This window comes from Macrobrachium rosenbergii, chromosome 40 (assembly GCF_040412425.1).
Source record: "Macrobrachium rosenbergii isolate ZJJX-2024 chromosome 40, ASM4041242v1, whole genome shotgun sequence".
Taxonomy (NCBI): domain Eukaryota; kingdom Metazoa; phylum Arthropoda; class Malacostraca; order Decapoda; family Palaemonidae; genus Macrobrachium; species Macrobrachium rosenbergii.
This window is the reverse complement of record NC_089780.1, coordinates 9150166-9176852: the sequence shown is the minus strand read 5'-3', so window position 1 is coordinate 9176852 and position 26687 is coordinate 9150166. Positions and strand designations below refer to the sequence as shown.

Here is a 26687-nt window from a genome sequence, read left to right as displayed (position 1 = left end):
TCAAGTTTCTGGTATTGTGTGAAGCTCTGGGTTGTGCTTGTTACTAATCAACAGGTAATAGATATGTCTCGTATGAATCTTATTTCTACTCAAGGCATCATTTTTTCTTAACAGGGACCCAAAGTAAAATGAGTTTCTTCCCGTGTTCTGTTATGTGCACCTATGTCTGAATTCCCACTTGTTCGACCTTCCCCAAGATTTGATGGGGATTTCTACAGGTCTTTGTCCTGATACGCCCTTCTTGGTTCTCGCCACATGTGCAGACCATCTGCATCTTTGAGAGTTTGGTGTAATTTCCAGCCTCTGACATCTCATCTGTACGAAAATTCATTTTGTCCTTAGATATATACTTCCCCGGGTACGTTGTACTAATACTTTCCAGTCTTATATTTGTATCTGAGAGTAATCTAACATACTGAAAAAAAAGTATATATCTAGTTATTTCGGGCCACATAAGGTTTTGCATCGTATTACTTCTAATACTTTATGATTAGGTATATACCGTCGCGGGCAAAAGTGAAGGCTGAATACAGCTGAGAATTAGACCATAGTTAGTCCTCTAAAATGCAGCAAAAATCTAATTAACATCGCAGTGATTTGTTAAATAGATGACAAAAAACGTTATCTATCTGATCATTTGATGGGAGAGGAAATACATAATTGTTGGAGCAAATGTATCTACTAGGAAACAAATTTAATTACTTTAGAAGGTTGAAGATATACTGATAAAATTCCCAATAATTCATTCAGACTCTAATGAAACCAACATTTCCAATACAGTTTGTAATTGAACAAAGAGTTTGCATTGAATAATTTTGATAGTTGAAGCGTCAGTAGTCCAGAAATATGTACTCCATTACTATGGGCGTGATCAGAGAACAAAAATGTTTCTTTGTTTAGTCAAGACAAGCATAGGTAGCGTCAGAACTTGTAGCAGCCCCCAGCACCACTACTGAGATTTGAGATAAACTGTCCTTGACCCGTTAGTCAAGGAAGAATTAGCATCTCTGAAAAAATAAATCTTCAAAAGAAGGAGGGATCAAGACCCGACCTCTGATTGATGTCATGCCAGTGAAACATCAGCGAAACGCCTTTTATTTCCCATCAATAATAGCCTGGAAAAAGGATCGGGAGCTGTTCAATTCTGCCGTTAAGGTTCGTCGTACAACACAAACGGATTCTCGTCGGCTTGAATGTGTCGCTTGAATGATCCTCGGAGTGATCCCGGGAGTCAGGGAGAGAGAGAGAGAGAGAGAGAGAGAGAGAGAGAGAGAGAGAGAGCTGTATGTGTTGGTAAACGGAGTCTCTCCCATCCCAGCCAAATTCCCGTTCTCAGTCTGAGTGAAGAAGTGATCGAGGAGGGTAGTGTGTCCGCGCTGCAGCGCCTTATCTCGGTGACGCGTGCGACAGTATTTTTCCCTCCCGATGTTTGTGGTGTGCTCGAAATTGGGAATGATGTAGAGGGCCATTGCTTGTGTTCACTCAAGACGTCTTTGCATCCCGTAGCCCCCCCAACAGGCTGTTGCAAAAATTTTATTATTGTTGGTCCCTGAAATAGGAGGTTTTTTTGATAAAACTGCGAAGCCAAAGTTGACAGGCTCCCTCCTGTGGGTGGATCCTTCGGCCGGGCGCGTTTTCGGGATGAAGGCTCTTCATTGATAATTTTCAACAGGGATTAAAGTCGAGGCTGACAGGTGAAGATGGACTTTATAATCCAGAAGGTAAGTCCACCTGGGATTTGTTTCAGGTGCAGGCCGCCTGTCGGACCAGTTGTGGTATAAGCTTTGCTGGCCAAATGCTGAAGGGGGCCTGAGTTTGGTTGATTTGACCCCACAGTGTGGGACAGTTTGTTAATTCCTTTTTTTAAAGGCAAGGATAATTTTATTTGAGACTGTTCACGGATAGAAAGGTTGGTACGTTCTCTCTCTCTCTCTCTCTCTCTCTCTCTCTCTCTCTCTCTCTCTCTCTCTCTACTCTTATCTGTCTCTGTTACCTATTATTGTCAGTTTTGGTACATTTCTCAGACAAGTACGTCCTGGCCTCATGTATTTTCCCTCGCAGTAGACCAGATTTATTTAAGTAATCTCTGTATTTTATTTTATTTATCAGTACAATATATTTGCTTGAGATGGGCTAAATTATCATTCAGTACTTGTTTATACTTTATGCTAATAAATCGATAATTTAGGCAAACTCCAGGTCACCTGTGCTAAGAGTCCACAGTTACCAAGTAAAACTGATGGCTTTACGCAAGACTAACGTATACCCCTTTGTCGTAGGTCATTTTGCTTAAATATGACATGAAAATTCAAGAGATTTAGAGAGGTGGTTCCTCTTAGCCTGTGATTTTCTCGAGAGGAGAATGAAGAATAAAGGGTACGCAAGAGATGCAACTGCTACTTGGCCAGTTGGTTCGTCAAAAGGTATATATCGCGTTTGATCTCTAGAACCAGTTTGGTTTCATGAAGGTTGGGGCCAGGACGCAGCAGAAAACTAGAGACCTGCTGCTATCTTAAGACTGGCCGACCTTTAATTTGCAAGTGTTGTTTATACTAAATTTGATGTTAGGGGGTGTATCATCCCGCCCCCTTTTATTTTATTCTTTGGCCTGGTAGGTAATGTGGAAAACGGGATGGTTATTGTTTATTATGTGAAATAACTTTATGCAAACAAAGTTTGCCAATAGTATTATTTTCCTGTAATGTGTCCATGTCGATATTTTATGTATAATTTGTGTTCTTGTTTCCTTTCATGACAAAGTTAAGCTCGCCTCGTTCCTTATAACTTACTTTCTTGCATAAGAATCGATTGATTTTTTTTTTTTTTGTTTTTAGTGTAAATAAAGGTAGTCACTTTGATCTGTGATGGGTTTCCATTTCTTTTCTTATCCAAAACCAACTTACTGTAACCAATTTACTGGTGCGTGTTAAGCTCCAGATAGAATTCTTGGAAGTCTACCAGCTTTAACAGATTAATGTAGAATTGGTGTTAATGTGCCATTGACTTCTGATCATTTTATGGTAGATAAAGGTATGGCAGTGCCCGATTGGGAGCAGAGATGTAATAACTCTCTCTCTCTCTCTCTCTCTCTCTCTCTCTCTCTCTCTCTCTCTCTCTCTCTCTGAAACGAATATAGTGGTCCCTTGTGCGCGGATTAGCGAAGTCCCATATCTTAAGAACAGAACTGGGCCTATCCCTAGGTGACGCACGCAGGTGATGCGTGATAATTAAGGGCCTAATTATTTGATTAATTGAGCAGGCCACGGGCCTGCTATGAATTATTTAGACCATCAAATAAATATTAATGAGTTTGAATGAGAAAGAGGGTCGGGAAGGGAGAGAAATAACGGAGGGGGGTGAGTTTTGATGTCAGGTAGTTTGTACACCTTTTTCATTTCAGAGTCGTTCCGTGGGCTTCGTGTTTACTGTAAACTCGTAGAACATTTTATTATTATTATTATTATTATTATTATTATTATTATTATTATTATTATTATTATTATTATTATAAGCTATGTACAGTATACCAGGTTTTTTGACAGGACATTCCACATTATTTTGTCTCTCTCTGTCGCTATCTCTCTTTGACACGTGAATTAATGTTCAGAATTATTGAAGTTAGCTGTGTTGGATTCTAATCATTATGTTAAGTTTGTAAACTTTCTTTTTTATGTATCTAAAGGTACTAGGCCTAGCCTAATTTGGTTTTATGTGCGTTAATTGAAGCTCATTAAAACAAGGCACAAATACTTGGACTGATTATAACTATGAACTTGAGGTGATTAATTTAAGATATTCAATGGGACCAGTACTGGAAACTGTGTATGATTCTTGTGAGTGTTTTATACGACTAGCCTGTATATTTTGAGTTACATAAGAAATTGTGTTAAAGATGCGATTTGAAACAGTGGAAGTCATTCTCGTTGATGAAATATATATATATATATATATATATATATATATATATATATATATATATATATATATTTACATTAATTTTACATTTTTCAGCTTCAGAAAATAGTATTCGAAGGTACGAAATCACGAAACGACCCGAGTCTGAAAACAAGGCTTATTTAAAGGAAAAGAGAGAGAGAGAGAGAGAGAGAGAGAGAGAGAGAGAGAGAGAGAGAGAGACCTGACTCCTGACGCTAAGGGATATGGTAATGTGGTCTAAGTCCGTCTTAACCGAACAATGATGCCTCTGTTCCACTCCGGCACCTCAGTGTAGGAGCCGAGGGAGGTCCCATCCCAGCTCGACTGAGCAAGGAGAGAAAGAACGAAGGAGGAGATTGTATTATTGTATGGGACGCACTACAACTCTCTGTACTAGTCCTCCTCCTCCTCCTCCTCTCGTGTATAGCCTTGTGAGGAAATGGAACCCGTCGCGATGTGTATGGGTGTGTGGTTTGTATGGTGTGGGGCGCTGTTTGCTTGTTGTGGGTGTGGGGTAGTATTAGGCCCACATGTGTGGGCGTAGTGTTTGTTTTTGGAGTTGCGTCTGTGTGTGCTTTAGGATGTATTCAATCCCCCCCAACCCCTTACTTATTCATTTTCCAGGGAAAAGCATTTTGAGTTTTCTCTCAGTATGTATTTCATGTTTATGGGCATTTTACGTAGGCTGAAGATGTTGGTTATGTGACTTATAGTCCCATAATTCTTAACGCTCTTTATGTGTGAAATATATATATATATATTATATATTTGTGTGTTATTATACTATACATTTATTTGTGTTATTATACTTACATTTATGGTACTTTATAAAGTAGGTTTCTAGTTTCCTCTTCACGTGTGTGCCCATCGTGTGTGTGTGTGTGTGTGTGTAGAGGCTAAGTTATCGTTACCTAAGCTAGGAACCATTTGGAGGTAGTCGGGGTTATGATAACCCATGTTTCCTGCAGCGAAGTTATCATGCGAGGATGATAATGGCACCACTGTTACGGATTAATGGGAATGCGTTTGAAACTTTCTCCTTTTCCGCCATGTTTTGTGCTGGGAGGAGTGAAGGTGTTTGTATGGTAATAAGAGACGTGTTTCTGTGTGTGTGTGTGTGTGTGTGTGTGTGTGTGTGTGTGTGTGTGTGTGTGTTTGTTTGGAAAGGCGCGCTTTGAGAAATCGCTTTGGGATGGGGTGTAGTATCATAGTCAAGATTGGGGGTTACGAGCCAATACTTTTCAAACTGGGGATGTTAAACAGAGAGAGAGAGAGAGAGAGAGAGAGAGAGAGAGAGAGAGAGAGAGAGGTGGGGGTTAGGTGGGAGGAGGTCCTATCATAGCATGGCTTGCGTCTGAAGAGATACGTTTAGTCTGCAAGTTTTTTTTTTTTTCTTTCTTTTTCGAAGCTTGACTGTGATTCCCTCCCCTTCTCTGACATGTTCAAGAATATAGACTTCTTATTTTCTTTTTTCTTTGTTTTTGTATCATACTTGATCTTGGGCAGACTCCTATTTTCTTTTTATTTTTGTTTTGTCCTTGATCTTAGGTTAGCCATTTAAGATAATCTTCATGGTGGTAACTTAGTTTTGATGTTGAAGTTGTGGGTGTCCTTTGCTTAGAGATGTTTGTAAAATACATGGATACAATATTGTATGTGATTGCTCTACCACATGAGTCGTGGAATTTTTATAAACAACATCTAATTAGAAAGACAAAGATGCGAAGTTGGTTTTTTTTTTCTGTTTTATTTCATGCGGAAATTATCCACGAGAAGTTTGCTCCATAATGTGAAATTTAGTACTATATTTAGTAACTTACCTCATGTTTACCATAACTTGAAAGATGGCCGTAGAAATTGGCCCAGCAAATGAACGAAAACTTTGTTGTGTAAAACTGAAGACAGCCAAAGAACACCAAGAGTTTCAAGAGCGAATGTATGTATGTGTGTGTGTGTGTGTGTGTGCGTGCGCCGTTGTGAGGGGTTGGTAGGCAGTTGTGGTGGCCACGAGGGTTATTTAATGATGTGGGAGGTAAAATGGTTTAGAGGGTGGCTGTGGCTAGGATAAGTGGGTGAGCTGCTGATAAATTGTGGCACTGGCAGAATTTGGCATTGGTAGATTGTGTGCCACTTTGACTTTCCTCTTTTATATTTCGGCAGAGACTACTGCCCGCTTTTGCTGGTGGGTTAAACTGGTCTGTGTACGCAAGTAGGACATAGCAGTGACTTGTGTATCGGCACTTTTCAGCTTTTATTTTTCATTTTGTTAGCCGGTTTCAAGTAAGATTCGATATCTTGAGCACTTACTTTAAGCATGTTGATAGCGAATTTGCAAGTTTCTTTGCGGGATTGCTAATATTTTGAGAGCTCGTCAATGCATCATTTTTCTTCATCTTTTTATCACAAGTTAGCGAATATTTATTTTGGACGAATTACTGAACTTCACCTTTCAGAGGAAGTTGACTGGAAATGCATATTTGTTGAACTTACTTTATCTACAGTTTTGTGCAACTTAGTTTTCAGTCTAACTGGAGGCAAGAAGTAGCCTTCAACGGCTCAATAAAAATTAGGCCTATACCATCCCCAGTTATAATTCCAGAACAGAAATCACTATGTGTGACTTAGTTTAGCCAAAAAAGAGGAAACTATCAGAATGATCATAGTGAAGTCAGATGATGATAGCCTGTAATGGGTGCTGAGATTTCCCAGCGCGAATAAATAGAACAGCTGTTGAAATAATATGGGTTTTAAGTCTTCGGCTGGAAGGGAAACCTCATAAAGCTCTGTCCTTGTGTCGATTTTATCAGCGTATCACTGCATATATATATATATATATATATATATATATATATATATATATATATATATATATATATATATATATTTGGTCTCATTAATATATATATATATATATATAGTGGAGGGAGACAGTTTATATATATCATATATATATATAATATATAATATATATATATATATATATATATATATATATATATATATATATATATATATATATATATATATATATATATATATATATATAGATATATATATATATATATATATCAAGAGAGAGAGAGATCATATTGATAAATAGATATGCTAATGTGTTCGTGCACACACATATAACTATTGCTGATCAACTTTAGGATTTGAAGAATAATTCTTTGTCCTGTCGTAATTTCCAGTCATTAAACCTTACCCATCGTAGGTAAATGTCTGTAAATTTTAATGGGGGGGGGTTTATTCTTCTCGGCAGTAATGATAAAAGAATTTTATAAGGAAGGTAAAGAAGTACTATATAAGGTTTTAATGGTGGGGTTGTGATAGACTCTTCTTATAGTTAGCAAATGTGTTGATTGACTTTTGTTGACTGAGTCGTCCTTTCGTGGAAAAAAAAATAATTTATACCTCGTGAAGTTCGTCGTTGTGTTTTACGATTTTTGCAGTTAATTGTATTTTTTTGCACTGAAAAAAATTCGTGTTTAATATTGCTTTCTTATTAATTAAACGTTTTATGACTTTATTTGCATTATTTTCTCTGCTCTTTCCTTTTTTTTTTTGTAGGTATTCAAATGGAGTTTTCCTATTTCTCTCTCTCTCTCTCTCTCTCTCTCTCTCTCTCTCTCTCTCTCTCTCTCTCTTGTATGTATTTCACATGTCCTTTTATTGTTATCAGTCAGTAACTCCTCTCTCTCTCTCTCTCTCTCTCTCTCTCTCTCTCTCTCTCTCTCTCTCTCTCTCTCGTATGTATTTCACCTGTCCTTTCGTTGTTATCAGTAACTCGGCGCCTCTTCCTCGATCCCCATCTCCTTGTTTCCAAAGCCCAACTTTGATAGATTGTTCGATATGAATATGTAAGTGGACAGGAGGCAGCATTTGTAGGACTCAGACCGTCACTAGAAATGGATCCTGCCACGCGGGAATGATCCTACCTTTGACATATATATAGAGAGACGTTTGGGCTGATATTTTTTTTGGTTTTAGGTGTGAAAATCTTCTCTGGTGTGGTCAGTGTGATAGCAGTACATTTCTTTATACCTGCAGGAAGAACGTTGGCATTATTGATGTCATTTTTCATCCCCAGAATGGAACGTCCTGAAGTGACAGTTGTGTTTTATGGTAATTTTATTCCAGTGCTTTTCGAATAGAGTTTTTATTATTGTCATGTGCTTACCTTCATCGTAGGTCAGCTGATTAAGCGAACTTACACGGGATCTGTAGTAGAGGCAAAAACAAGATGTTATAGAAGAACAACGAATTTACAAATATATTTAAACCGTAGTTGAAAAATGTCAGAAAAATACAGGCGATTGTGTAGGATAGTCTCAAAGACAAATAGCCTAAACCCAAGGAGTATAGAAAAAAAAGAAATAATTTCCAAATATGTTCTGGAACGGTAGTTTAAACAGTCAGAAAAATACAGGCTGTTATATGTGATAGCTTCAGAGTTGCATACGAGGCCTCGTTAGTCGTATGCAGATAAAAGAAAAAAATTCTTGTTTTAAATGTCGTAAAGTGTTTGCCCGTCATTTGTGACAATGATTGTTGCATGACCACAGCCTTCATCACAATCTTAGCCGCTTTGCACTGCTTAGTTCTCACTGTTCGTATGTGAAACATTTGCTGTGTTTAAACAGGAAATAGTGGAAAAGTATGTTCTCATTTTCGACGAGAGGAGGTGCCAGGTATATTGCTGTCTGGACGCTGTGTTCCTGTACAGTGATGCTACGCGCAATTTAGCTTATTTTGAAATAGGCTCTGCTCTAGACAGAATGACTCTCGTTTTCCCACAGTTGTATTTCCTTTGCATTTTTGGGTTGGTGTGAAGTAGATAGGGTTTTGTTTCATCTTTCTCTCGCCCTTATAGGGAAAAACGCTCATACAAATTGATAAGATGAATGTATTTTATTTTAGATCTCATGCTTTCCTTGAAGATTCTGCTTCACTGTCATTCTATTCCATTTCTTGACTGTATTCAGCATTTTTCCCTGACACACACACATATGTGAGTGTGTACATGTCTGTGTGTACGGCAAACTTCCCAAAAAATATATATTTTCACTTCCAGTTCCTTCCTTAAAATGTTGAATCGGCAGTGACCCTCTTCAAATATATGTAAGCTCTGTGATGTTTAGTATTCCTAACATATATGTGAGTGCGTATGTGTCTGTGTGTGCGGCAAACTTCCCAAAAAAACGGTGGGAAGCAGAGCAAAAAAAATATATATATATTTTCACTTCCAGTTTCGTCCTGAAAATGCCGAATCGATAATGACCCCCTTCAAGTATACGCAAGCTCGGTAATAACATTTAGTATTCCTAAGTATTCCTAAAATCTGTTGTTATATAAGTGATGAGACTCGGAATGAGGAATATGATCAAACAGATTCCATGCAAAAGTGGGAGCTGGCGAGGATAGCGAGGGACTGTTTATCAGGCCTGAATCGCACCACTGAATTGGGCCCCTTTTTTTGGGGACCACCGCGGGAAAACGCAAGAGGCGAGAGAGAGAGAGAGAGAGAGAGAGAGAGAGAGAGAGAGAGAGAGAGAGATATTACGTCGTGTTTTCGTGTGTGTTTTGTACTGTTTTTTTTATACTGCCACAGGGAAAAACGCCTGATAGGGTACGTCACATCAGGACTGCTTGAGAAGTGATGTATTTGGCATTTAAATTATTTTTTATACAGATACGTTAAAATTTTTCAGGCTGCCATATTGATCCAGTGTCTTAGTTTTTGCAGGCTAGTTACCCATTAGAATTATGTTTAAAATGATAGGCATGGGTGGTATTATAAACCGGGTTTTTTTTATTCTCTTTGTTTGCATGCGAGCGAGGCTGTTTGGATGTTTACTGTTGATGCAACCGATATCCTGATATCCTGTTCTCTTTGGAAATTGCGACCTTGCCCTATGTTAGCCTGCGTTTATTGTGATGCCCATCAGATGCTAATATAATGATGTCATCAATTTGGTATATTTTCTTCGAACCTTTATTTAACAAATATGTTCAAACTTTCATAATTACCAGTTGTGTCATGAATGTGTATAAATGTAATATATATATATATATATATATATATATATATATATATATATATATATATATATATATATATATATATATATATATATATATATATATATATATATATATATTGTTGTTTCGGCTGCAGTTAGAAATTCCTTTTTTTTATGTATTCACGAATTCTGTGACTCAGGTCTATTTAAGGGAACTCCACCACGCTGCTTAGTAATTGTGGGTGTTAAGAAGGTATTATTAAGCCATGAATAATTCTCAAGAATATAGTAAAAACTTTTCACTTCTGAAGGTCCGTGTTTTAATGTGTAAGAGTTTATGTATACTTGTATAGCCTATATATATGTGTGTGTGTATTATATATATATATATATATATATATATATATATATATATATATATATATATATATATATATATATATATATGATTACACACTAAAACACTTAAGACCATTAACTACACAACAGTCACTATTTACGTGTTGAATCGTTGATGAACCATTATAAAGAGATATTCAAAGCATTAGCCTCACTGTACACTTAAACTGAGGGCTCATCAGCAGGACGTCGAAATCTCGCTCACTCACAATGCGCGCTCATTCTCATATTTATTACATTCTTTTCCGGTACCTCATTCTCTACTTATATCCAGCGTTTTGTACTTCTTACCCCCTCCTCCTCCTAACAGTTTCGAATTATATACTTTTTTTCAACCCTCTTCTCTACGTCCGTTCTTACCACATGTCCAAACCATCTCAGAATATTAGTGTTCATACTTGCACTTACACTAACATTTTAACTTCTATGTATTTCTGCACAATCCCAAGCCTCTCATTTCTTCTGAAGTCGCATAAAGGTTACTACGCTCAGAGCAGTAATAATAATAATAATAATAATAATAATAATAATAATAATAATAATAATAATAATAATAATAATAATAATAATAATTCAATCTTATTTTTCCAAAGGTAAAATGCTCTTAAACATGGCGTGAGTGCTGTCATAACCTAACATATTAGAATGTTTAAAAATTAAAATGTACGAATCGAAATCGCCGAAGAAATAAATATAAAGAAATATAAAAATGATTTGAGAGACGCAGAATTGAAAGATTTAGGAATTATTTTTTTTTTTCCATTATTCACCGCGTTTTATTTAAATCCCGGGGCAGTCCTACAACTGGCAGGGAGCCAAGAGTGGGTTACCTTGTGATCTATGCAAGGCTACATTGTCAAGGACCCTCTTTGTAAGACATTGGTTTGAGATAGCTCGGGTGTTTCTTATCGCCGGGGTTTTGGTGTAGGAGAGAGATAAATGGGATGAGAGTGGCTACATTACGTGCTTTTAATATTCCTGACGATAATTGCACAGAGATTCGCAGTAGTTTTTCTGCGTTTTGAGTCCAGATTTTATGCTTTTTTTTTTTTGGCTGTGAAGATATATTTTACAGACTTTATCGATGCTATATATATATATTATATATATATATATATATATATATATATATATATATATATATATATATATATATATATATATATATATAGATAAAATAAAAAAAATGTTTGTTTGTTTGTTTTTCGATGCTTTGTCTGTATTGGTAGCACTGCATTAATATTCCGTTGAAGCTATGAATAAATAATTACCCCATTTTTAAATCGTGTATTGATTAAATGTTTATGAATGTATGTTTTTGGGCAAAGACTCTCATCACATGTAGCATTATAATCACGCGGGCCTCACATTAGCCTACATACACTCACATTTAAAGACCAGTGAACATTTGCACTTACAAATCTATAAAACAAGTAAAAATTTGAACGTATGAAAGAAATATTAAATTTGTGAAAAGTAAGAATGTTTCAAGAGTTAGAATTTTAGAGATTTGTCTAAGTAATGTGAAAAGTATGACATAGAACAATTGTTCTTGTAAAGGGTCTACGGAATGCTTGGAGGAAGGGAAAATAGGCTACCGAAAAATTGCAAGGTTAGATGGATTGCAAGAGAGGTAGGATTGGAAGGGCCTGAATATCACTAACTCAAAGATATAGGCCTATATGGTATAGATAAAGGGTGCAGTAGTGGTTTTAGAGATGCTGGGAGCGTTAGACTTGCTGATAATTGAGGTCTCTTTATAATTGTCTAAATCATTTAATGTAGAAGCTTCCTGCACAAATGTTCATCCGTGATTCAGCAATTGAAGGCTGAACTTACACACTGGACCCTGGCATCTAAGCACTCAAGAAAAAGTGCTGAACAGGAAGTACATCTGTATCTGCATGCTCTGAGATTAGTCTAGACAGCACCGTTTAGAAGCTTGAGTACGGCACTCATTTAAGATACCAAAGTTTGTTCGGGCCGGTCGTTAATTCAAGGTGCTGTACAACAAATTGTTTAGATGGGTTGTCATTTTGCTTCAGGTTGGCCTTGGTGCGCTTTGCATCGCTGCTGTCTGAAGTGGGCCTCTTGCTCATCTCTCTGTTGTCATTAGCCTACCTGCGTCCGTGATGCTTTATAATTAGGTACTACATTATTATTCGAAGTCTGTCCAACATTTGAACAGTGAGTATATGAAAGAAACCAGTTAGTTTTCATCGGATTTCAGTTGGTCGTGGCGCTCAGCAATACTGACAACACCCACAAGACGAAGTGCTCTCGCGCACACATCACTCATAATATTTGTTATTTTCGTGAAGATTACAGCTTTGTGGACTGAGTTTTGTCGAGTCCTTGGATAGTCACAAGTTTACAAGGAAATGCCTAGTTGAGAATATTGTAAGATTAAGTTATATTCTCAGTATCCAACATACTGTACAAGCAGAATTTTGTGTACTGGGGAGTATGGTTTTAGATTTATAGAAGGTTTGTTGTGGGATCAAAGACTGCTCTTCCAGCAGAAGTATTGAATACATTTGGGATTTGATAATAATAATAATAATAATAATAATAGTGACTGTGGATCCAGACGATTTTACAGTCCTGTTGTAAACTTAAGTTTGTTTAAAAGTGGAGTGGAAATGTAAGTCTAGAAAATATTAGTCTGAACAATTCTTAAACATCAGACCCTAGGGATCGCTTTCTGCTTCCGTTTACACGATTCAAAAAGATTCTCATTCATTCAGGAGGCAGGCTTAGTGTTGCAATGAATGTCAAGTCCCAGTCTTTTTCATAATTTCATTTTCGTGTTGAGTTTTGGATATTGGCGTTTCAAGGCATTAGGGTAGAAGGTCTGTACCTCTTAAAAGTTACCATATTTTTATTTTTATTCTCGTTAACCTTGTTCTGCCAAATGTGTGTGTGTGTGAGAGAGAGAGAGAGAGAGAGAGAGAGAGAGAGAGAGAGAGAGAGAGAGAGGTAAAAAGGGGTGTTTAAAGATACCCAAGCGTGAAGCAGACCTGATTATTGTGAGGTGTTTTTATGGTGATGTGCTCTTAGGTGTTGGGGATTTGGGCACGCGTAAGGCACATCACAATGAGAATATAAACCTACCCTACCCCACCTTACAGCGTCTCCCTCCGTCCAGGTCCCTGCTAACTTCGACGCCAGACAGCCCAGAGAGCACTCCTCTGCCCCCCCCCTCCCCCGCCCCCAAACCCCATATGGCCACCCTTTGTGGGGGGAGGGAACGTGAAGCCTAGATTCAGACCTGCCTCGTGCTTTGCCCATCATTTGAGATTTCGCCAAAATAACAAATTGCAGTGGTAATATTTCTTTCAGCTGAGACCAGGGTCAAGTATAGATTGCTGATGTAATTGAGGCATACAGTGGATAATGTAAAAAGATGATAGTAGTAGATAATTGTAGCAAAGAACGTAATCTGATATCCCATCGTTTTGTGTCTTTATCCTGATGACTGTGTAATGATTCAACTATTTGGCTTCTTATAGTAGGAATTTGGAAATTGGGAACTTTCGTTCCCATATTCCAGTTTATGAAGCCGTTATCAAACTGTCAAATCCCAGAGGTGATCACGAATATTAGCATGAGCTGTAACAAAAGTGTGAAATATACAGATTATTAAAAGTAGCTATCGAGTTCACTAATAATCTTAGTAACGTAAATTGTTATTTAAGTATGTGCAGGTATTCGTTTCTTTGTAGTGACTTTATTTTTTTTGTTTTGTTTTATGGCGTTTTTTTTATATTTTTTTCCCTTTGTCACGAACCAGCATTGGCAAACCCCTTCCTTAACACTGTGTGCCATTCACCTCTTATCTCTCTCTCTCTCTCTCTCTCTCTCTCACTTCCTGCATGTTGCGGCCTTTCTTATCCAACACGTTTTTCAAGACATCTTTCCAATTATGTTTTAGTTGGGTTTTATCGATTAGGCCTATATCTTCACTCCGCCTAAAGCAAACTCACTTCTTTTCCCGTGTTGAAAATTTTTTGTAAAGCAACCCTTTGAATCTATATATATATATATATATATATATATATATACATACATACATACATACATACATGCAAACATACATACATTATGCCTACATACTTGCATATACTAACGAGTGTTTATATGCACTGTGTAATACTGGAGATTCTTCCAGTCTCTGTACAGTAAAAGTGACGTGGAATTTCAGGAGGGCTGAAAATTAAACAGAAGTCTGTACAAACACGTACAAACAGCCTAACAAAGATGTCGAAGAAACTGCTGTCGAGATTCGAGAAAAGATAATACCAGCTGCATAGGGAGCCATTCAAGTGTGGCGATGAATGGCCTGCTTGCTACTCTGTTTACCTTGTTAAGTTGCAGAGCATTCTACCCTCTTTTAACGCTTTTTGGGTCTTTTATCTGTATATTTACTGGCTATAGTAAATATGCACTCATTGAGTGTGTGTGTGTGTGTGTGTGTGTGTGTGTGTATGGATGGTGTGCGCTTTTTTGCCAATCAGCAGTTTCTGTTTAAAGGGTGGTTGCAAAAAAAAAGGTTAACATACATAGCATATGTCTGCATAAATATATATCTATATTTATTTATTTGTTATATATTTTCTCTCTCTCTCTCTCTCTCTCTCTCTCTCTCTCTCTCTCTCTCTCTCTCTCTCTCTCTCTCTCTCATATCAGCCACTGCTTTGCGATTGTTTGTCATAATGCTGCCTGTGTTTTGGATTATTCATGCGAAGCGTTCAGTTAAGCGCACCTGTTGACGCAAGCAAAACCTTTCAGAAATGAAGTGAATGATGATTAACTATGTAGATGATACATGACCACGATGAATGAAACGTTAGCTTTAAAAAGAGCTCTAAACAGCGTTCGTTAAACACCCAACACGCACCCGTGCGTTCTATAGAGCCAGAGAGGTCGTTAAAAGACGCGTGCGAAAAGAAGTTGTGCTTTTGCCTTTTTGATTTCATGCTTGGATCCCTCTCTCCCCAACCCCCTTCCTCTAGCATCTCCATCGTTGTTGTTTCAGATGGCCTTGTGCCAGCACGGTCTCTTGCTTCTAGAGCAGCCCGCAGACCGTTCCTCTAGACATGACCTCCCTTATGTAGGGGGTACCTGTAGCAAGAGAGAGAAGAGGTCTTGCGCCTATTTCAAGAGGGGGGGAAAACATATCGTACCGCGCTCTTGAGTTTTAGTCTCCCGCTCCTTCCCGCCGCCCCGCCCCCCTCCACCACCTTCCTTGACTTATCCTGGTAACTCGGGTTGACTCACCTCGCAAGATGTTCCAAGCTGCTTTTCCAAGCTTTTGCCTTGAATAATCAATGCTGTAGTGGTGTTTCCGTTTCCTTTCATTGGATGCATTGTTACCCACACGGCTTCTCGTTGTGCTGCGTTAATGGTTTGGATCGAGGGCCTCCCCTCTGGTGGACTGCGTTCTTGTAAGGTACCAGATGGTTGCGGAATTCATGCGATACCTCGGGACGCATCGTTTATTTTTTTTTTTCTCTTATTCTTTTTCATTCGTGCTTCTTTTTTTTTTCATTCTTACTTCTTGGGTTTAGGTATTCTTAATAAGCATGCGATTTCTTCTTCTGATTTATTTCCGTTTGCGCTGATGTCGGTTGTATTTTGTAACTGAAAATTATAAATTATCACTCATTTTATGGGTACCCTTACCTGATAATGTTTTACCCGAGTTTTATAAATATATATATATTATATATATATATATATATATATATATATATATATATATATATATATATATATATATATATATCCTTTTGTCTTTGAAGGGCTTGGCGCCGGAGGGTTACACCCTTACGGTATCTCAGTAAGTCTGCAGGGGTGAAGATGATAGGAACAAGACCTTTTTTAACCATAGAAAACGCTGGTACCAGTTTATAGCTAGGTGTGGTAGGCCAGGAGCTCGCTCTCTCTCTCTCTCTCTCTCTCTCTCTCTCTCTCTCTCTCTCAATATGTATATATGTGTGTATGTATGTATATACAGTATGTATTTGTATGTATAACTTCTATAACAGGAATAATAGGGTTTGAGGTGAGGTTGTTCACCCTGTTATCTGCCCGTGTTATATTCATGAGAGAAAGTGACGACGTTATCGGGACTTTTTTTTTTTATACTTATCACCCACCCAGCTACTGATCGAAGACATTGGCATGCGAACATCCACCTTGGCTTTGACGATTGACCCACCACGGTCGACTGACTGCCAAGTACATGCTCATAATTCACTGCTGAGGTTGACCGATTACGAGTTTATGTATGTACACACATATGTATAGATATCACTTTTGACGTGATTCATTTATCACACATTACCACAGGTGAAAAATAAGAATGGTCCTGACCGGTTTCGACTATTTCCAAGTCATTGACGAAGGACATATATATATATATATATATATATATATATATATATATATATATATATATATATATATATACATACACACACATATGTAAGATTGTGAACGCATGTGCGTATATACACATATCATGAACGTGTTTATGGATAAAAATTAAAAAAACGCAACAATTTGGAGTCTGTGATCAGTATCATCTGTTTAATATATTTTTATCTCACAGCTCCAGAAAGGTCGAGCATTAATACCTGACCTATTTTTGTCACTTTGTGAACTCCTATATATATCTATATATCAAACTCACGATTTTCCTCGAAAAAAAAGTGTATTGGAGAAACGCCCAGATGTCTTATGATTTATGTTATTCATAGGCTAATGATTCTCTCTCTCTCTCTCTCTCTCTCTCTCTCTCTCTCTCTCTCTCTCTCTCTCTCTCTCTCTCTCTGGTAGTTTAATGGTGTTTATTTTCTTTTAAGATGTCAGTTGGTTTTGCAGCCTTTGGTACAGATACCGGTAAACCGTGTATGGAAGCACTCAGAAAACTGTTTTGTGATTGATAGTCAATATAAATCATAATTGATTTAAATATTATTTATAAATTATCAATTGATTTAGATATATAATTTTTGTCAGTTTTCACTTACATTTTTTTTCATTTTCAATTCATCATATAGGCCTATACCTCATATGCTATGGATTCCTCGCTTCTTATTTGTTTAGGTCCCCATTCCATTTCAGCATTCTCTCTGTAGGCTATTCCAGTTCCTCTCTCTCCCCAGACAGCGCATAACCTCTCCATTTTTGTAGACAGGTTAGGCTTATGTAAATAAATTCGTCCATCGCATCACGGGTCTGCTGTGGGACTAGCCTACAGGTGTGAGTCATTTCACGGGCGTTTACCCTTCCTTTCCTTTTCAGGGGATCTCTCTCTCTCTCTCTCTCTCTCTCTCTCTCTCTCTCTCTCTCTCTCTCTCTCTCTCTCTTTGATAAGACACGTCCACGATGTTGTTGTAATTATGCATAATCAGTTGTGTGGTCATATAGGCCTATCCATCCAAACGTAAATTGTGTATGTATGTGTGGGTATATAGGCCTATATATATAGATAGATAATAGATAGATAGGTAGATAGATATGTATGTATATTATATAATATATCTATATTGTTTAGAAAGAGAAGACAGTTTATAATTAGGTGTAGCCTAGGCTATACAAATGAACACAATCTGGCGAGTTATTATTATTATTATTATTATTATTATTATTATTATTATTATTATTATTATTATTATTATTATTATTATTAAACCCCAAGATACACCTGCCGAGTAATTGATTCCTGTCAGTCATGTAGAGGCTTGCTCTGGCTTTTATCTTATAGGCAGTTCAAATCCTGGGTCGTTTGAAGTCCCTTGTTATTTCGTAAAAGAGATTAAAGGTAAGTGGCTTAGCGTGATGTAATCTGCCCTACGAAGGCCTAATTCCTAACTTCTTCACTTACCTCTCCTGATGTTCCGTCTTGTTCGGGTAACTGAGGAAGTTTCTGATGTCGATGAGTAAAAGTATTCATGTATATTTTTACTTTTTCTTCACAGTGGTGAGTGAGTTGAGGTTTTAAGTAGCATTACTAAATGAAAATTATTCTGTAATGCGTTATTTTTTGTTGAGTAAGTTTGATTCAGTGTAGTGTACTTTTCTCAGAAAGTAGAGAGATTTGCCATTATTAGTTTTTATGTCTTAAACGGTACAGCTTTTAGATGTATTAAATACTTTCCGCCATCGTGGATACGTGAAGCTTTTACCAGAAGATCTTGAAAGTTTAATGGTACTTGTGTTTTGAGATTTCTCATTGTTCTTTGTTCAGATAAAAAAAATGACTTGGTTGGTGTGCAGTAATTCAGACTTAATGGTAAACATTAAACCCATTGGGTGAGTAATCTTTGAAAAAATACTTTGCTAAGTATAATTGAGATTATATGTAATCATGCATAGTAACTGCTTGAAAAACATAGGTGTAGTCTCTTTACAGTGAAGATTCATTTTCTTCGTACATATTAACTGTTTTGAAAATTACTATTTCCATACTCAAAATTACTGGCTTCGAATGAATTTAGAGCCTGTAAGGTATAAAAAAAATTAGATTTTAACCCATTTTACTTCTTAATTCTTTTCAGAATTTTCATTAGTTTGAAAAATATTTTATTAAACACAAACATTTTTAATACTAGGCATTGTCGTTGAATTTGAATAAATACATAAAGTTAGTGAGGACTTCTTGTATACATATAATTTTAAGTTGAAATTTTATTTACCCATTCCTAATAAGACCCTCTCTCTCTCTCTCTCTCTCTCTCTCTCTCTCTCTCTCTCTCTCTCTCTCTCTCTCTCTCTCTCTCTCTCGCTGGCGTATACTTACGTGTATTTGTGGGCTGGTTCATCATGCACAAAGCGCCCTGCCAATGGTCTGACAGACATGATGTAGAGTTAACGAAGATGGAGTGCTTAGGATGTTAGTAATCGGGATGGAGAGGAATAGTGATGGATGGATGGAACGAGGTTCCCTCGTTGTGTTGGGTACCACTTCGGTCCACGAGAGAGAGAGAGAGAGAGAGAGAGAGAGAGAGAGAGATTCTGGATCAGGTTATTCACAATGACGATACCACTTCGGACCACGAGAGAGAGAGAGAGAGATTCTGCTGCAAGTTATTCACAATGACCTATTGGCGGTTTTACTTTTTATTTTCCTTTATTTTCCCCCCCTCATAATTTTGTTCTGGGTTAATGTTCTTTGTAACAGAAACGTTTGAAACGTTGATTTTGCCTCATTAACGTTAAATTTTCCCGAGGAGAATCGATTAGTGAGTTTCATGTGTTCGTGGTTTTAATATTTTCCCCATTGGATTTCGGGGACGTTGGCGAGATTGTGACTTCAGCGAAGGGAATAGGCCTATGTTTGAATGTTATGATGGTAAATCTCTCTCTCTCTCTCTCTCTCTCTCTCTCTCTCTCTCTCTCTCTCTCTCTCTTTCCTTGTTGGGTACATATGATTTAATTATAAATCTGTGTCCAGATAAACTTTAAATTCATGGTAAATTATGCATACAATGGATACATATTATCTATACATATGTAATTATATAAATTTCTGACTCGCACCAGGATCGAACCCAGGTCTTTCAATCGAAAGGCAAGGGCGCTGCCCACTAGGCCATACAATTGAAAGACCTGGGTTCGATCCTGATGTGAGCCAGAAATTGATTTCTGTTCCACACGTGGTTGTGTGTTGATTACTTCTACGTAATTATATATATAAATGTATGTATTTATATATACATTATATATATACACACATATATATACTGTATATATATATAAAATTATTTATATAGAGAAGAATATAGAGGTTTGTTACAGACTTTTTTTTTTATAGCCTTAGAAGGTCAGACTACCAGGCGTAGCCTGGCCTGGCCCGCTCAGAAATCCTCCGAGACCCCTTCCCCTTCTTCTTCTTCTTCTTCTTCATCTTCTTTCATGAAGGTCTCCTGCTATTTCATTTATGTAAACAAGAAGACCAGTACCCCTTCCCCTCTCTCTCGCCCCCTCTCCATTCTTGGGGGCCTTCGTCTTTCCCCTCTCATTGACCCATTTATTGCCTCGATATTACATTAATGTTGCATGGGATATAAGCGTTCGCAGCCTCTCCTCTCACAGCTCACGGCTTTGCCTCGTCTTTTGGCTGTTTATCTTTAATGGGTAGCGGTGATTCTCTCTCTCTCTCTCTCTCTCTCTCTCTCTCTCTCTCTCTCTCTCTCTCTCTCTCTCTCTCATGTATATATATAAGACAACCTAGGTATGTTTGTGTATGAAGGACAACCAGGTATATTTTAATTCCTTGTAAATGTATGAGATGTATGTATAGATGGATTCATATGAAGGATATTTTCATTCCTTGTATGTATGTATGTATGTATGTATGTATGTATAGATGGATTCATATGAAGGACATTTTAATTCCTTGTAAGGGAGAGAGTGTATATATAGATAGATATGTATATATGTATAGATGGATTCATATGAAGAACAACCAGGATATTTTAATATTTTAATTCCTTAAGAGAGAGAGAGAGAGAGAGAGAGAGAGAGAGAGAGAGAGAGAGAGAGAGATCTTAAATACTGTGACAAACAATGTCGCAGATTTACCAAGGGTGGCTCCATTGACAAATAAATATGTGCAAACACTTCGTTATAAAAGTAGTATTTGTATGCTATATAGCCTATATATATTATAGTTGTGGCGAAAGATTTCTCCAGTACACATAGTGACGCTGTGAGGGAGTGTCAGGGTGGATGGCTCGGTCAGTGGGGTGGGTGGGGTGTTGGGAGGCCCCTAAAGCCAAGTGTAAACACAGGCCTAATGCCTTTTTCCTTAGGGCCCCCGGAGTGGGCGGTGGAGTGCTGCCAACTTGAACGCCAATAACCACTTGTAAGAAAATCGCTTTGAATTCAGAATGGTCTCGTGTTTAAAGCTGAGTTTGTAACAGTGAGGAATCGATGAATAAAAGGACTCTTAAGATATTCAAGAGTGGGGCAGGTTCTTTCCACTTCGCGCGCGCGTCTTAAGGCGAATGTTGGTGCCGCGTGTGTGTGGCAACAGCATAAATCTCCGCTGGTGGGTGATCTGAGAAAAGTAAACATGCGTGTGCGTCTAGGGACTGTCTTAACTTGTGTACTCTACACACACACACACACATACACATACACGTACACACTCTGTAAACGATAGCTGACCGTTGTCCGAGGCGTTTGTCATCAGTAATCTGATGGTGGGCCTTATTGTCACGTTTTTAAAGTCCCCGTAATGTCGTGTACTTTGTTGCGACCGAGAGATCCCACACCTCCTGTCTACCTTTGATGGGCTGGCGTCTATTTGTAATTATACGAAGTTGCGCAATTAGAATTCTCTTCCGTGGGGTTTTTGATTGGTCATGCGAGCAAGTTGAATTTCTAAATTGTTTATTACCTTTCAGGCGAATTGTTCTTTGTGCTGGTACTTATAGTAATTTTGTTGTGAGATGGTACATAAACCTGCATCAAAGTTTGTTGATCTATGTACGCGCGTATAATCCCAGGCATCTCATGCGTAATTTCAGGATTTACCCAAGATCATGAGTTTAGACAAAGATAAGTACTCAGTAGTTACCTGTATTGAGTAAGGGATTACAGTCATATGAATAGCCTAAGACGAGAAATCCCTCTGCCCAGGTGAAGTTGGGAAAGTGGGTTTTGTGCTCACAATCTTCAGAATTACATACAATCGCCGTTAATGATCCGTTTCACCTGAATTGTGCCACTTTTAGGTAGTTAAGCTTCCTTTTGTCCTCTTGACGCGCCCTTCCCTCTGTTAAGTAACTTTGTCAGGATGAATGCACGATTGCTAATACGTGCTGCTAGGGCAGTTAGGATTGCTACTGCGTACTGCCAGGAATAAACGTTGAGTTTGTGATGTGATAGGTTTTTGATATTATTATTATTATTATTATTATTATTATTTTTTTTTTGTGTTTTAGTGTAACGTTTCATAAATCATTGCCAGTTTTTTCTTTTTTCTTTTGCTTGTGAAACTTTCAAAATCATTGATGTTTTATTATCAATAGAGTCAACATTCTGTGTACATTTACCCTCTCTCTCTCTCTCTCTCTCTCTCTCTCTCTCTCTCTCTCTCTCTCTCTCTCTCTCTCACACACAGCTGCGATTCACTCCAGCATACTAAAAACCCAGTACAAATTGACTGGTTGTACAACAAGTTAAAAGAACACATAGCCTATATATCGTTCCTGTTTCGTCATGGGATCGAGCGCGGGTCTCCTTGCAAGAGAGAGAGAGAGAGAGAGAGAGAGAGAGAGAGAGAGAAGAGAGAGAGAGAGAGAGAAATCAGTATTTCATCAAGATGTATAACACTGTATTCATAATTCTCACATTCATCAGGATAAAGCCATGACATTTCTCTCCCCCCCCCTCTCTCTCTCTCTCTCTCTCTCTCTCTCTCTCTCTCTCTCTCTCTGTGTGCCTAAGCCTGATTCTCTCTCTCCTCCCTTTGTGATAAGGCAGCGGCGGTGGCTGTTTTAGAAGTCGATAACATTCTTTTTCGCGTTATCAGTGCGTTATGGATCATCGACGATAAGAACAGCCGTTTAATAACGAGGTCAGAGGTCTTCGGTGCCAGGATTTGATGTACCGGTGTCTGTGATCGAAGGAGAGAGAGAGAGAGAGAGAGAGAGAGAGAGAGAGAAGTGATCAGTGTTCCATCAAGATGTATAATATTGTATTCACAGTTCTCACATTCATCAAGATGAAGCCATTCTTGACATTTCTCTCTCTCTCTCTCTCTCTCTCTCTCTCTCTCTCTCTCTCTCTCTCTCTCTCTGTGCGATCCACTCCAGTAAACTAACAACCTATAGTACAAAATTCACTGGTTTTGTTGACAAGGTACAATGAGTTAAAAAAAAAAAACACATTTAATGTATATCGTTCCTGCTTCAATTTGGGATCAGACTCGGGTCTCCTTGTGTCTGTGTCTGTGGAGAGAGAGAGAGAGAGAGAGAGAGAGAGAGAGAGAGAGAGAGAGAGAGAGAGAGAGAGAGAAGAGAGAGAGAGAGAGAGAGAGAGAACTCCCAAGGCAGTTAAGGGAAAATGCACTTAAATGGTTTTACATCTGGACTTTATTTTGAAAGGTTGACTATTGACGTAAAACATAATTCTCTTGAAGTCATGAAATGGCTTGGCTCCGTTGCTGATCAATTTTTGCTGTATTTTATAAACGTAAATATGTGTGAGGTGTTCATCTACAGCTACGTAGAATACATTCACTTGTTTTGCCTATATAACACCTAAAAATAGGAAAGAATATAATTTGTATTTCCTAAATTTTTCCTAGACCCGAAAAATAAATTTCAAAGCTGAAGAAAATACGAATAAAAAATGGAGAATAACTGAATAAAAGATTGGGTCAGGTTACAAAGTAGCAACAGGTCAGCCTTTTTGAAACGGACCGGTGTTATCGTTGCAAGGTAATACGAAGTTCAAGGCTAGTTTCGAAGGGAATATCTGAAGCAAAAGGTGCGGTCTGTATAAAAAAAAAAATAGTTACAAAATCGGGAAGTGGGATTGTAAACGAATACCAGGAAGGAGAATGTTTACTAAGAGTTCGTCATTTATTATTATTATTATTATTATTATTATTATTATTATTATTATTATTATTATTATTTATTATTATTATTATTGTCCTATAGTAGTATTAGTAGAATTACTATCTTTATGCATGATATATGAACCTAAATTAAAACCTTTATAGAAAGTCTTTGGAATTTTATCGTTAAGAGAAAAAGTGTAATTTGGGGACCGACCCCAAGTCCCCTTTTGTTTCGAGGTAAATGACTCTTGGTTACATCTCTCTCTCTCTCTCTCTCTCTCTCTCTCTCTCTCTCTCTCTCTCTCTCTCTCTCTCTCGATTGATTTGTTAGGTTTTCATCATCAACTAGTTGTGGGTTTTATTCAAACTATTTTGAACTGATTCCAGTTGATTGATTTAAATTAATTGCATCCAAAAAATGCGACAATCATTTGTGCCATGCTTACAATACTTATATGTAAAATTAAATGTATTTATACTTATCTGTTAGGATTACAGATTTAAATACTAAATCCTCTTTAAATCACACTGAATTTTATGATCAGTTTCGAAGAATCGAAGAGTCCTTTCGTGGCCTCTAAATATAAAAAAAGACCTGCCCTCTCAGCTCAGGAGACCCGAAAATTCAAATCCCCCCAAATCCCATTTAAAGCATCTTTCCCAAACGAGGTGGCGATCGAGACAGGCCCCTACAGAGCCTCCCGTTTGTTTACGCTGAGGGATTACTGCCGGGGGATTACTTTCCAGATGGAATCTCCCATCGTTTGAAAGGATTAATAATACGACCGTCGTTATTGTAGCTTAGCCAAGGGTGAAAGTGGAACGAGTAGATGACGTTGGTGGAACGATCGGTCTCTCTCTCTCTCTGCGCTTTCGTGGGTCTTTTGTTTCCGTTTTTCGTCTTAATCTGTTTCTTATCTTCGTCAGAAGGGTCTCTGGGAGACGAGCGGGTTTCCCACTGGCCTCTGGGTTATACTGTAGTTGTTTTTGTTGTTTGTTTTTATGTGTGGGGTTGTTGTTGTTCCTCTTGCGCTGATTTTTATCCGAGTGGTTTTTTGGTTGTTGTGCTCGGGATGTCGATTTTTTCTTCTTCTTCTTCTTCTTCTTTGTTGTTGTTTACTTTCGTGTTTAGTTCTCCCCTCATTTAATTACTTTTAACCATATACGCGTGATAAAGGAGTCCTCCTCTCTCTCTCTCTCTCTCTCTCTCTCTCTCTCTCTCTTTTACTTTCTGTTTAGTTCTCTCGTTTAATTACTTTGTCCTCCTCTCTCTCTCTCTCTCTCTCTCTCTCTCTCTCTCTCTCTTTACTTTCGTTGTCCTCTTTTAATTACTTTTAAACATATACACGTGATAAAGAAGTCCTCCTCTCTCTCTCTCTCTCTCTCTCTCTCTCTCTCTCTCTCTCTCTCTCTCTCTCTCTCACACACACACACACACACACACACACATATATAAATAATAGATATATATATGTATAACTGAATCACGAAAATATAGAACGTGATGAATATATAAATGATGTGAGAGAGAGAGAGAGAGAGAGAGAGAGAGAGAGAGAGAGAGAGAGAGAGAGAGAGAGAGAGGTCGTGTCTACAAAAGAGGATTGATAAAAGAATAAAGACTGGGAAAGAAAAAAAAAAAAGAAGACGCTCGAAAAAAGGAAAGTTGAAATGTAAACTTTATTGAAAGTAAGTAAACAGAAAATATTTTAAAGCCCGGATTGAAGCAGATAGAGATTCCCCACTTTCTCTCTCTCTCTCTCTCTCTCTCTCTCTCTCTCTCTCTCTCTCTCTCTCTCTCTCTCTCTCTCTGTGTGTGTGTGTGTGTGTGTCAAACGCGAGATGAAAAATCCGTTTACCTTCGGCAATAAGTGTAAGGTAAACAGTAAAATGCCTCTATGATGAAATTTTCATCCATACTGAAACGAGAGTTCCCCCCCCCCGCGCGTGTGTGTGTGTGTGTGTGTGTGTGTGTGTGTGTGTGTGTGTGTGTGTGTGAGTGATTTCTCGGGACGAGGATAGATCTTGAAAGTGTCGGATGATGCTTGGGAGTACAAAAGAGGCTCTTCTTTGAATGGCATTGACGCAAACGGATTGCGTTATTAGATTTTCTTTCGGGGGTCCTTGTTAGATGTTATTTTTTTGAAGAATACGTAATTTTGTTAACTTTCGAGATGTCTTCGGTAGATATTTCAAGAAGATGTTGTCAGAATTGCGTTCAAGATTATCCCTAGAAACCGTCATTAAATTGTTATTGAAGGAAGGAGTTGTTATCATTTTTGGAGAAGACGTTATTGGATTTTTTTTTTATCCTAGTCTCTGTTGATTTATATTTCCAGAAGGCGTTATTAGATTACTGGTGTGTTTCACAAGTTGTTTGGCACGGTTTTGAGAGAGCGTTATTGGATGTGTGTTGAAGGAATCTTTCATTGAGTTTTGTTTGAAGGCGAAGGTAAATATTGATTGAAATGGAATTCAGAAATATGATATTAAATATTGGTTTGGATTTTGTTTACAAGTTGAATTTGTAAAAAATTGGTGAAGATGTTGTTGAATAACCATATGGTGTATAGAAGTTGAATTTGTAAAAAAAAAAAAAAGGATTTATTAATTGGTAAAAATTGTTTAATAGCCATATATTGTATTCGTCCAAAATGAAACTGCCCGAGTTTGCAATTGCTTTCTTCTGCAAGTATGACAAAATCGGCGAGTTACTGGCTGAATGTAGTAACATTGAAAAAAAC

At 37.7% G+C, this 26687-nt stretch overlaps 1 protein-coding gene across 2 annotated transcripts in view; it reads left to right on the top strand.

The window, feature by feature from the left end:
• The first annotated feature begins 1249 nt into the window (after positions 1–1249).
• The window catches only part of Slip1 (SLo interacting protein 1), a 99763-nt gene continuing 74325 nt past the window's right edge, over positions 1250–26687 (top strand). Inside the window, exon 1 of one of the 2 annotated variants that reach the window (XM_067083085.1) lies at positions 1250–1721. In XM_067083085.1, the coding sequence (XP_066939186.1) occupies positions 1701–1721 (21 nt within the window). In that variant the 5' untranslated portion in view covers positions 1250–1700. The remainder of the gene's footprint in view (positions 1722–26687) is intronic. The other variant, XM_067083086.1, reaches the window with a different exon arrangement.